Genomic DNA, 12,415 nt, shown 5'->3' on the forward strand with positions numbered 1-12,415 from the left:
TATTGGCAATAAGTAATATGAATTTGAAATATGGAATAGACGGGAGGTTGGGTCTTTAGTGTTAAGACCAATAGATGTTTTATTGTTTGCTAAGAAAATTATGTGTCTATGGTTATTTTTGTAATTTGTGTGTAATTTGGTATTTGTGTTTTTTTTCTTTTTTTGTTGTATAAATAAAAAACTTTATTTTTTTAAAAAAAAGAATAATCCATTTATTTGATTTTTTTACCCCACTTTTCCAACAGGCTCCCATTTTGCCTAATATAACCATTTTGTAAGACTGCAACCAGAAGTAAGGTTTGAAAGTGGGGAGCTCCTGGTTCATGCTCATAGCCAGGGCACGAGGACACTTGCGGTCGCTGGTGTGTAGAATCTTCGTGTACGTTACTACGAGAGGCCTGTACCACATCAGCAAAAGCTCAAAAACCAAGTTGGTGCACATGGTATGTGCACTGATACATGCAGCATGGAGCTTGCAAAAACAAAAACTGCATAGTTTTAGGCAGACTGTACATGGCATTGCAGGGACGCGGGTGGCGCTGTGGGTTAAACCACAGAGCCTAGGACTTGCCAATCAGAAGGTCGGCAGTTCGAATCCCCGCAACGAGGTGAGCTCCCGTTGCTCGGTCCCTGCTCCTGCCAACCTAGCAGTTCAAAAGCACATCAAAGTGCAAGTAGATAAATAGGTAGCACTCCAGTGGGAAGGTAAACGGTGTTTCCGTGCACTGCTCTAGTTTGCCAGAAGTGGCTTAGTCATGCTGGCCACATGACCCGGAAGCTGTACGCCAGCTCCCTCGGCCAGTGGAGCGAGATGAGCACCGCAACCCCAGAGTCGGTCACGACTGGACCTAATGGTCAGGGGTCCCTTTACCTTTACATGGCATTGCAATGCTGAAATCAGCCCTCAGCGACTCTAGCTGGGTCCATGCTTGGGTCCACTGCTTTTGCTGAGTTTGGTTTCATTACAAATCCATACACACAGCTGAAACTATCCTGAGCTGAGTTCTCTCATGCCACATGGTGAAAATAAGGGACCCTGTATCATCCTGACAACTGGAAAGGACAATTTAACCACACAACAAGAAGTCTGCTGGAAAACAGCGCTGTTGCAGCTCTCACAAGAAAACAGCTTGTTTTCCTTGTGGCTCTTTACACAAATTTGGATAGTTCCATAGATTTCTGCTAAGTGCCAAGCATGCAACTAACCATGAAAGTGAGCCATCCATATGCAACCATCAATGGACAGGGTATTTTCCAGGAAAGCAGAGGCAAAAAAAGACCCCTGACCCAAAAAGTCTACAAATAATTCAGAGGGATAGAGGTAGTGCTTAGAAACCTACCATTTCTAAGGATAATCCTCCTTATAGGCAGGTTTCAACTAATACGGCAGTAGCTCCCATTTCACAGCTTTGCTTTTGGGATCTCTGCATTTTTCCACCCTTTCCTTCAGCTTTGTTTCATATGGTGGCTATAGCCTCCTTGGGGTGGGTAGGCTTCAGGCAAGTGTAGGACACAGCTCCTTTTGTTTTTATATTAGAAACGATTGGCTCCCTGACACCTTTGCCCCATTGTTGCTTGAGCACCTGACATACTTGGCAAAGGCACAGTCTGACCCCCTCCTTTGGTCATCCTCATAGAACTCTAGCCCAATGGTTGCCATTAATTTGATTCTGAACTGATTTTAGAATGCATTGATTTTAGAATGTATTTTAATTAATTGATTGTGATTTTATGTACACTGTGTTACTTTTATTGTTGTTAGCCGCTCTGAGCCCGGCTTCGGCTGGGGAGGGTGGGATATCAGGATTCAACCTCAATCTGTTAGCCGCCATCCGTCCTCCAACCGCCTCCAGACACTCACACAGGACCTTCACCGCCTTCACTGGTTCCGATTTGAAAGAAAGGTAGAGCTGGGTATCATCCGCATACTGATGGACACCCAGCACCAAACCCCCTGATGATCTCTCCCAGCGGCTTCATATAGATGTTGAAAAGCATGGGGGAGAGGACAGAACCCTGAGGCACGCCACAAGTGAGAGCCCAGGGGTCTGAACACTCATCCCCCCCCCAGTTTCTGAACACGGCCCAGGAGGAAGGAGCGGAACCACTGTATGACAGTGCCCCCAGCTCCCAGTCCCTCAAGACGGTCCAGAAGGATGTTATGGTTGATGGTGTCAAAAGCCGCTGAGAGATCCAGCAGAACTAGGAAACAGCTCTCACCTTTGTCCCTAGCCCGACGGAGATCACTGACCAGTGAGACCAAGGCAGTTTCAGTCCCAAGTCCCACAGAGTAGCGATATGGGGCATGGATCCAAATGCTAACAAAGCCTTAGAAATAGTGCAGAACAAATTCCTCAGGAAAGTGCTCTCGCTCCCCAATGGGACCCCAGCTGCTCTTCTCCGTGTGGAAGCGGACGTGACAACAATATGGGCTAGAACTGACTATCTGTGCTTAAACTATGTGAAAAAACTCCAATCTCTCTCAGAGGAGAGATTCCCCGCTATGACCCACACAGAACGGAAACAGACCAAATGTTGGAAGGATGGCATCCAACACCTCTTGACCCAATATCAATTCCAAGATCTTCAGGTGATCATGAAGATGGATAAGAGGCACTTAAGAGATTGTCTCTTCAGGTCTGATGCAGAACGGGATTTAACCACAATTGCCTCTACCCAAAGTTCACCAGGGTTCCCACTTATCAAAATGGAGCACATCTGAGCTAGCTATCTGACAAGGCTCCTACTTGCCGCACTAAGAATCGTTTTTACAGAATTACGATTCCAATCGATGCCCTCGGCGGTGGTGGGTGGTCGGTACGGCAAAGTACAGTACATGGAGAGACTTTGTCTGTGTGGGCAACCTTGCGTAGAGGATCTGTACCACTATTTATTGCAATGCCCACTACACATAGAACCAGGAGATTGATTTATAAAACCCCTGCTTACGAATGGAACACACTCGAACAGGGTGGAAAGGGTGAAATGGCTGCTGAGTGATACTGATGACTTTGTAACTTATAAAGCAGCACTGTATGCATTGGCAACTAAGAAGACCAGGAGAAAAGAACTAGATAAAACAGTGGTCAATTGCAAAGGAGATTCGGACATTTAAGCTGGCACATTCTACCTGAGAACCCCCTGCTATTCTATCGTACCCAACAAATGATTTCTAGGAGATGCGACCATGGTTTATTGTATTTGCAGTGCCCGATGTTTTTATGGTTTTTATAGTTATTGTTGCTTTTCTTTTCGTTCCCTTTGTGAATGATGCCATGGCCTTTGGCTAGTGCAATAAAGTTTATGATGATGATGTAGATACTGCTAGTGGGCGAGACGCTCAATGAAAGAATGACATAACAAACAAAACAGATATTAAGACAAAGGTGAATTTTCTTTCTGGAAAATTATATTGTTTTTGATATAGGCTAAAGCTGTTTACAAAATAGTTCTGTCTTCTAAAAAGACAACAGATAGTTCTCATTGAAGGGAAAGTGTCTCTTAAAAATAGTTTATTGTAGAGGATATAAAGCTATTTTAAAGAGTTTATAAAAAGTAACACCTTTGCAATCTTCATCTCATTGTCGAGCTTTGTGCAGTCCTAGTATTTATCTGCCGAGAGCACCAAGAAATGAGCAGAAACCCCATGTGACACAGCTATTGCTGGACTGCACTATTTCTGACTCCTCATGCATCTCCCCCTTTTCGCCTTGCACCAGGGATGGGGATTGGATCCAGCTGGCGGGTTGGATCCTGACCTTCCCCACTGGCCAAGTTTCATAGGTGGGCAGGGCCACCTTATCACCTGACATCACTCAATGTCAAAATGACATCAGGCGATCCATCTTCACCACCTTGGTGCATGGTGCTTTGAAGCCCCGGCAAGTGGCCAATCATCGGGCCTTCAAAGCAACCTGCATGATTCTCTGCAACCACCACCAACCAGCTGAGTGTTGGCGCTTGCACCATGCAGGGGGCTTTGCAGGTGCTGCTAGTCAGCTTATCGGCGGTGCCTGCAACCCCCCTCCCCACTAACCCAGCCCCATCATTACTTGCCCCACACCAGACCCAATATGGGATGGCCAAAGCTGCCTTGAGTCTGGGCCAGGGGAAAGGTGGGGTACATCACAATTGCCTACATCACCATCACCACCACCATCATGGAGGCATGGGGAGAGGGGGACTAATTAGGCCATATGCCCTCCCAACCCGTAGAAAACGCGTCTTAGGGGCAGGGGAAGGCTCATCTACAGCATTTTCCTCAACATGTTTGTTTTGTGCATTTCATGGGAAGCCTTCAGCCCCCGCCCTGGCAGTCTGGGAACAGACCTCACCCAGGGGCTTCCGGTTCCTCTGTCGGGATTCACAGAATGCTGTGAGAGATAGTAAGTCTGCAGGCTTGAGTTTGCTAGCTGATACAATCAGCCTGCAATACTTTCTATGGAAGTGCTTGGTCAGCGGTAATGTGCTGACAGTTGATTGGCTGTCCTCGGTTTAAAAGGGAAACCCATCCAGCAGTAAAGGGGTGGTGTAGAACAGTGTGGTCAGAGAGGGAGAGATAGAAAGGTCTTCCTATTTGCCTTAAGGTGCAGCCAGGTACTCTGTTTGACTGTATGAACTGCTCGTGTATTATAGCCTGCAGATATTTGTATATATAGCTCACAATAAATACACTGCACTGAAGAACCTGGAACTCTGAGCATTTCTGCTAAAGCACCGCGAAGAATTCGCGACACCCTCTGCTCCAGCTCTTCGTACACCTGAGGAGTCAAAGCAGCTTGGGATTGATGTTTACCCTGAGACTTGAAAACATCCCCACATGCCTGACCAGGTTGGGCTCCACCACGAAGGCCCGCTCGCCCTTGGTGCGCAGCAGCGAGTACAGGGCTGTGTCTTTGGCGAAACCCGACCGGCAGCGCAGCTTCTTCAGGTAGCCCAGCGCGCGGCGGGCAGAAGGGGCAGAGAACAGCATGGCAGGGGTGCAGCACTCGGTGGCAGGCACGACGTTGTAGAGGGGCGGGGCCAGGCGGCGCAGCTCCAGGAGGTAGTGACGCCCAACCAGCTCCACCAGCAGCATGCTGTACAGGGCAAAAAACAGGGCGACAGGCCAGCTGGGGCCGGGGCGGCCGGCCGCCCAGGCATACGCGAACCCCAGCAGTGAGCCACCCAGCATGCCCACTCCGAGCCACTCCAGGATCCTCATGGGCTCCGGGTTGAGGTAGCGCTGCAGTCTCTCGGGGTGGTAGAGCTTCACGTAGAGGGCGTCTCGGAGGTGGGGCTTGGAGAAGCGGACCTGCAAGAGGTGGTTCAGCACCGGGAAGATCTCATCCTCTGGGACGGCATCGTCTTCCACCAGCAGCACGTGTTCCGGGTCGTAGTCCTGCAGCGACTTCTCCAGGCAGTAGGCGTAATCCCGCTTCTCCTTCTCAAACTGGTTCAGTGACAGCTCCGGAGCCTGCCGGCTGCCGTAGCGGTTCACCACACCAAAGAAGCCGGCCAGCAGCTGGGCGTCTGCGTGGCTGCTGGGGTCGGCCTCCACGTTGCAGAGCAAGATCTGGTGGCGCTGGCAAGGGGCCCCGCACTGGCGGAGCAGGCGGTGAAAGCGGGACGCCACCTGGAGGACGTAGTGGAACTCGGGGCGCCGCTGCACGGTGATGATGGTGATGAGCAAGCCCGTCCGGCGGGCCTCGCCGGGCGGCGGCTCAGAGGCATTGTTCACCCGCAGCCTCTCAAAGTAGCGGAGGGCTCTCAGGCCGTCCTCCTGGTTCTGCCGGAGGAAGTCTTGGCTCATGGGGCTCAGGTACCAGTGCCGCAGGTAGTAGTAAGAGTGGAGGAGGCGGTGGCAAGTCAGGGGCGCCAGCACGACGAACGTCACCGCCGTCAAGGCAAGGAGCTGCAGGAAGGGGCTGGACCAGCGGCACAGCCTCCCACAAGGCTGCAGTCCTCGCAGCAGCATGGCGGCCACTTCCAGGGGGTCCCGGGCTCATGCCTCAGGCCATTCCTCGGGGCCAGAGGGTCTTCCGGTTGGGTTGCGGAGCTGAATTGCTAGGCTCAGATCTGTGAAGAGAGGAGGAAGAGGAGGGAGAAACAACATTTACAGATTGCATCGCATCAGATCAGGCTGATTCAGAAGGGCAGGGGACAAAAAGACGAGGGGACACCACCATCTCTGCTGAGAAGCCAGGCTGCAGCAGAGGAAGGAAGAAAAGGAGTGCAAGGCCACTCTGTTGCTCCAGCTGAGACCCCAGCTGTTTTCCATGACTCCGCTCTTTGAGCTTTCCCACCCCAGTTGGCTATTAAAAGAGCCTGTCATCAAAAATTTGCATCTGAGTTTGTTTATGCCAGGCATAGGCAAACTCGGCCCTCCAGATGTTTTGGGACTACAACTCCCATGATCCCTAGCTAACAGGACCAGCGGTCAGGGATGATGGGAACTTTAGTCCTGAAACATCTGGAGGGCCGAGTTTGCCTATGCCTGGTTTATGCTCTCTACTTTCCCAGTACGTTTTTCTGTTATTTATTTTATTTATTTCATGAAATTTATTATACCGCTTGCTTGTAGGATAGAACCTCAAAGCAGTTCACAAAAAAAGATAAAACAATAAGATGACCACTAAAAAAATATGCACAGCTATAATTTTAAACCTACAAAAAGCTGAAACCAGATCAGAATAGACCAAACTCGTACAAACTTTCTAAACATCTGGGTAGGTTTGCCGAAATTAGCAATGTCTTCAGCAGGGACCAAAAAGAATAGTGAAGGCACCAGCCTGATATCTATAGGCAGGGAGTTATAAAGTGCTACTGCAGCCGTACTGAATGACTCCGTTCTTACGGTGCGGGTATTGTGCGGATCCTATAAAAGTGTGAGTTCCACCAATCAAAGTGGGCGTGTGAGAACATCGGGGTAAGGCAATCTTTTGCGCTACACCTTTTAAGATTAAACATCTGAGGCTGCTGGCTGTCCTGTTGGTGGTGATTTCTTCCCCCACCCCCCGAAATCATTTTATGTAAATGTAAATTTATAACTCCTGCCAACCTAGCAGTTCGAAAGCACGTCAAAGTGCAAGTAGGTAAATAGGTACCGCTCCGGTGGGAAGGCAAACAGCGTTTCCATGCGCTGCTCTGGTTCGCCAGAAGCAGCTTAGTCATGCTGGCCACATGACCCAGAAGCTGTATGCCGGCTCCCTCGGCCAATAAAGCGAGATGAGCACCGCAACCCCAGAGTCGGTCACGACTGGACCTAATGGTCAGGGGTCCCTTTACCTTTTTAAATTTATAACAATATCAAGTACACATCCGTATAAAGAGATTACGATACTCTGAATCCTGAGACTTCCCACCGTCCCTTCCATGGGTCTTATTGTTCACATTTTCAACTGCACATTATTTCATAATCTATATTTTGTATCTGTCCATATGGTCCGAAGTATTTGTTACATTACAAGCGATATTAAAACCCTGTTAATGTTTTCATCTGCTTACAGCGGTCTCCTAAATAAATTCTAATTTTTTCCCCATTCTTTCCTGAAGTTTTTGTCTTCTTGGTTCCTGAGCGTGTTTGTAGCGTTTTCTAAGTTGTTCTGGAGGCTATTTTTTTTTGGCTGACGAGCAGGATTAAAATTTAAACTATCATAGATGCCTGCCTGGAACCAGAAAGGCCTGTTCATGAAGTTTTTTTTTTTGTGTGTGTGTGGTTTAAAGTTGATTATGTGATAATCCTAATCCTCTAAGAAAAGAATGTGTTAGAATTTTCCCAGGCTAGATGGCTCAGTTGGTTAGAGCAAAGTGCTGATCATGCCTAGGTTGCACATTTTATCCCTGTATGGGATAGCGGCATATTCCTGCATTGCAGGGGTTGGACTAGATGACCCTCAGGGTCCCTTCCAACTCTACAGGTCTATGGTTCTATAGGATGAGACTTCCCAGCGGGCCTGGTTAGGTTCCCCCTACTCAAGTAGAGCTTTCTTTTTAGACAAAGGTTTTTATACATTTGTTTTATGTAGTTGTGCAATTTTGTTTTTTGCACTGCCACAGGAAATGAAGAGTTGGGCATACTCCACTAAAGACGAGACGTTAGCCGACCCCCTTACACCAGCGTAAGGTCACTGATCACAAGGTATTAAAGGTAGTTTACACAGGTTAGGTCAAGCAAAGGATAATGGGGCAGGGTAACCACAAATATCACCAGCTGGCCTCTTGCTGGACCTCTCCTCCAACCTTAGAATGTTGTTATGAAACATTGCCAGACAGCTGTCACAGCTGTCAGAGGTCTCTTTTGAAAGAAGTGTTTCATACGCCATGACAGCCCTTCTAGAAGTGAATGCACTGCCCATAGAGGGGCAGGACAAGGGAAACACTCCTGCCCCACAAAACTACTTGGAAGAGAGAAAACAATCTTGAGCGTGCCTTCATTTTGATCTGGCAGAGCTCAGCTGGCAGGAGTTTTGCAGAAATCCTGTGGCTTCCGTGGCCATGGTTAAAGAGATTCATGTAACAAACAATGCCATTGCAGGAGATTAAAGAAAACTCACGCTGGAAAGGCAGGGCAGCTATTTCAAGAAGATAGAATGAAGTTGTACCTGCAGACATTAAGTCCCATTTCTGCCTGTTCCCCAGGGCTAAACCATTCGAGTGGCAGCCTCGGCCTCTTCCTTCCCCGAATGCAGACCGCATTTGAGGTAGTCCCTTTATTTCCAAACTCGGAAATTTTAATCCTCGTGTCTCTCGCGCCTGCTCTCTCTTCCCCGCCTCAGTTAACCGAAGATTAGTTTCCGGCATAACACACCCCTATTATTTTCCTCGGAATCAGCAGCTTCCGTCACCCCACCTCGCCCTCAATGCGCGGGGATGAATTAGGGCACCACACAATAATAATAGGCAGAAAAGCATCCGCAAGCCCGCCATAGGTCACGGGGAGCCCCACAAAGATCTCGGGCCGGCCTGGATGCTTGAACCCCAGTCCCCCGCGCCCGCCCCGTGCGTCTTTACGCACAGAAATGCCTTTTCGAAATGGCCCCGGACAAGCTTCCCACCTGCTTACAGGAAGGTTTAAAAAACGGAACGGATCTATCCGCCGCTCACATACCTGGGGAAAAACAACCATCGCCGATACGAGTCGAAGAAAACCCCTCAAATGGGAGGAGAGCGTGCTGAACCCCCCCTTGGAACAGAACCGGCACTTAATCCCGAGTCCTCCCTGTTGCCTCTTTACGCGTCCCGGCAACAGCTCGGAATCCGAGTTCCGCTTTTTCCTGTTTGCTTGTTGCTCTCCTGCTCGCCGACAGGTTCCCCCCCCCCTGTTTTGTTTCCTCCCTTGCCTCTCTCTCTGGCAACGAGGGTGGGATCAAAGACATGAAGGCTGGACATGTGACTACCGCGGCCCGAGAGAGAGAGAGAGAGAGAGAGAGAGAGAGAGAGAGAGAGAGAGAGAGAGAGACGCAGAGCGGAATCCCAAGTCATAAAAAAGAGTTGCCTGCAGCAGCTGGTGCTGCGCGTCTTCTAGACCAGGCATAGGCAAACTCGGCCCTCCAGATGTTTTGGGACTACAACTCCCATCATCCCTAGCTAGCAGGACCAGTGGTCAGGGGTGATGGGAATTGTAGTTCCAAAACATCTGGAGGGCCGAGTTTGCCTATGCCTGGGCTAGACGCTTGGTGACGGCTTTCTGATGAGATTCATAGAATTGCAGTGTTGGAAGGATCATCTACACAAACTCCCTGCAATGCAGGAATCTTTTGCCCAACGTGGGGCTCAAACCCTTGACCCCGAGATTCAGAAGGCTGGACATGTGACTACCGCGGCCAGAGAGAGAGAGAGAGAGAGAGAGAGAGAGAGAGAGACGCAGAGCGGAATCCCAAGTCATAAAAAAGAGTTGCCTGCAGCAGCTGGTGCTGCGCGTCTTCTAGGGCTAGCAACTGAGCTGCTAACAGCATTCATTCCATTTATCCAGTGATGGCCAAACTTGGCCCTCCAGCTGTTTTGGGACTTCAGTTCCCATCATCCCTGACCACTTGTCCTGTTAGCTAGGGATGATGGGAGTTGTAGTCCCAAAACAGCTGTAAACCGAGGTACCACTGTATTATGATTAAGAATTTAAGGTAGACACCTATTGATGTAGGTTTGGAATTTATGCATTCATTACATCATAATGCATCCATTGCCAAAAATACAATACGCGCAAACACTTTTAAAATGCTTCTAGTTGCACAGAGTTTTCTCTCCCTAGTTTTTCTTATCTTTCTTATCTTTATTTATTAAGTTTGCCAACTGAAGATCTCCAAGTGACCTACAGCAATAATCGTACACACACACACACACACACACACACACACTCTACCGTAAGGGAAGAAGAAACAGTGGGAGGAATAATGCAATCCATCAGTATCTCGTCTAAGATAAGCAACGCACCCACCATATAATCATAACAAACAGCCTTAGCTATACTCAAAAGAATGATCAAATAATACTTCTGCTCACTAATTAGCAGATAAACAGTCACACCCCCCTTTTAACCACTCCACCCCCCCAAACGTCTAGTATCAGGCCAGCTTGAAATGTGTTTGCAGGTTAGCACAGATAAAAATAAACTGGACTGAAGAAGCTGGATGGAAAGGGAGCAATCTTTTATTTAAAAAGGGGTGAGGATCCCTTTGAATATAAGAGCAGCTGTGCTGGATCATGCCAAAGCTCCATTGACTTCAGCATCCTGCTTCCCACAATGGTAATCAGATGCACAATGAAGCCTTAAGCAGGATATTCAGAGACAGACTGCCTCTGAATCTGGAGAAGGAACAACCAGGTTCAGAAACAAGTCTACTTCTAAATATGCTGAAGTCAGGGCGACTAACAACAAAAAGCCCCTCATTTTTCTGCTGCAGTCATATTCCCTGTTGCCCTTCAAGTAAGGGGGGAAAGGAAGCCCCCCCCCCTTACAGCAAAGGAGAAAAATGTGTTGACAATTTGTCCTCCCAAAAGGAAGCATGTGGAAAGTTCTCTCTCTCTCTCTCTCTCTCTCTCTCTCTCCCCCCACCCCTGCCTTCTGCCTTGTGGCCATGAAATGAAATAAAAACAAATCTTTTCTCTCTCTGTCTTCCAACATCTCCCTCACACACTGCTGCAAGTTAGATTGTTGGCACCTGTCTGTCTCAGGAGACAAGCCAGCTAGGGAAGAAATAAGGTACGTATACAGATTTGAAGAAGCACAGTTATGATTGGCTTAAGGTGGGTGATCAGAGACACACACATTATTTTTTGTGCCTGGGGACTTGCTGGCCTGAGAAACAAAAGCAGGATCTTTAAGAAGGGAAAACAAAGACCTTCCCTGTTGATTTAATTATTTGCAATAAAAACAAAAATGGAGGGGGGGGGGAGAGGAATTCATCCACTCACTCCAGCTACAGACCAGCTAAGCTAGAAATAGTGAAATTCTGCAGGTTTCAAAATATGCATTTGCTTCCCAATCTACCTAGAACTCTAAATTTTCATATTTAAATTTTATCAGATAACTTTATTAATAACTTTATTAATAAATATAGAAATATACATACTCTTTGGCAGAGTTATTGTTTGGGGGTTGTTTTCTTATTTTGCTGTTATTGATAGTAACTTTTTGTAGCTGTGTTTATGATTTATGTGGACATTGTTCAGTTTTGTTGTGTACTTTTTGATGTGCTTTATTTACTGTTTACAGGTATATTCACTTTTGTAATTATGTAATTCTTTTCATGTTGTAAGCCATCCACGACATGGTTTTTAACTGCAGAAAGGCGGCATAAAAAAATAAAATGGTGATAATGATATTTTTAAAAATCCCAAACCCAATATAGCCCAAATTGCGCAATAGTTGTACAGTACAATAATAGATTGTTATTGAGCTAGCCAAACAGGCTCAGCTACAGAATTAAGAAGACTGCTAAAATAACGAGCGGGTTTTTCCCTAACCTTAAAAAAAATGCATACCTCTTTCTGCTAAACTGCCTCACTTCCGCTTGAGATGAACGGAATTTATGGCAAACTGTTGCTTTGGTACCCATACAGGTTGCCCAAGTCTTCGAATAACAGATTTTGTCCACCATTACAACTTAGGGCACGAAGACTTCAAGCTACCGCGAATAAAGGGGAAAATGAGGCAGGAAAGGTAAGGGCAAAGTGGCAGCCATGTTTCTTATGGTCACTATAACTTCAAGAGCGCAGGAATTAATAAACTTTGGCGGCCATGTTTAGTAAAGGCAGAGGGGCTTCGAAAACTCTCGCAACGGAAGAAAGTCAGCGTCGCGTCGCGCCCAACGAATGTGTGGCATAGAGAGATGAAAAAGTGTAGAGTAGCATGACTCTGTTGCCTGGATACTAAACTTCCCGGTTCATTTTGAAGTTTTCCTCCTCTCCCAGGTCGGACTGCTCAGAAGAAGCCAGT

At 47.6% G+C, this 12,415-nt stretch overlaps 1 protein-coding gene across 4 annotated transcripts; it reads right to left on the reverse strand.

Annotated features, from left to right (window-relative positions):
- Positions 1-3,389: 3,389 nt before the first annotated feature.
- Positions 3,390-12,199, reverse strand: PGAP4 (post-GPI attachment to proteins GalNAc transferase 4). Of its 4 annotated transcripts, XM_083593741.1 has the most exons (3): positions 11,962-12,199; positions 11,703-11,758; positions 3,390-6,057 (listed from the first exon to the last, which is right to left on the reverse strand). In XM_083593741.1, exon 3 carries the CDS (start codon positions 5,954-5,956, stop codon positions 4,769-4,771), a length of 1,188 nt encoding a protein of 395 aa, XP_083449867.1. In that variant the 5' UTR covers positions 5,957-6,057; positions 11,703-11,758; positions 11,962-12,199; the 3' UTR covers positions 3,390-4,768. The 4 variants fall into 4 exon arrangements, with proteins under 4 accessions (XP_083449867.1, XP_083449868.1, XP_083449865.1 ...); XM_083593742.1 differs by lacking the exon at positions 11,703-11,758; XM_083593739.1 differs by lacking the exons at positions 11,703-11,758; positions 11,962-12,199 and adding an exon at positions 9,089-9,503.
- Between the last annotated feature and the right edge of the window lie 216 nt (positions 12,200-12,415).

Source organism: Podarcis filfolensis (genome assembly GCF_964270895.1).
Source record: "Podarcis filfolensis genome assembly, chromosome: 17".
In the NCBI taxonomy this organism is placed as follows: domain Eukaryota; kingdom Metazoa; phylum Chordata; class Lepidosauria; order Squamata; family Lacertidae; genus Podarcis; species Podarcis filfolensis.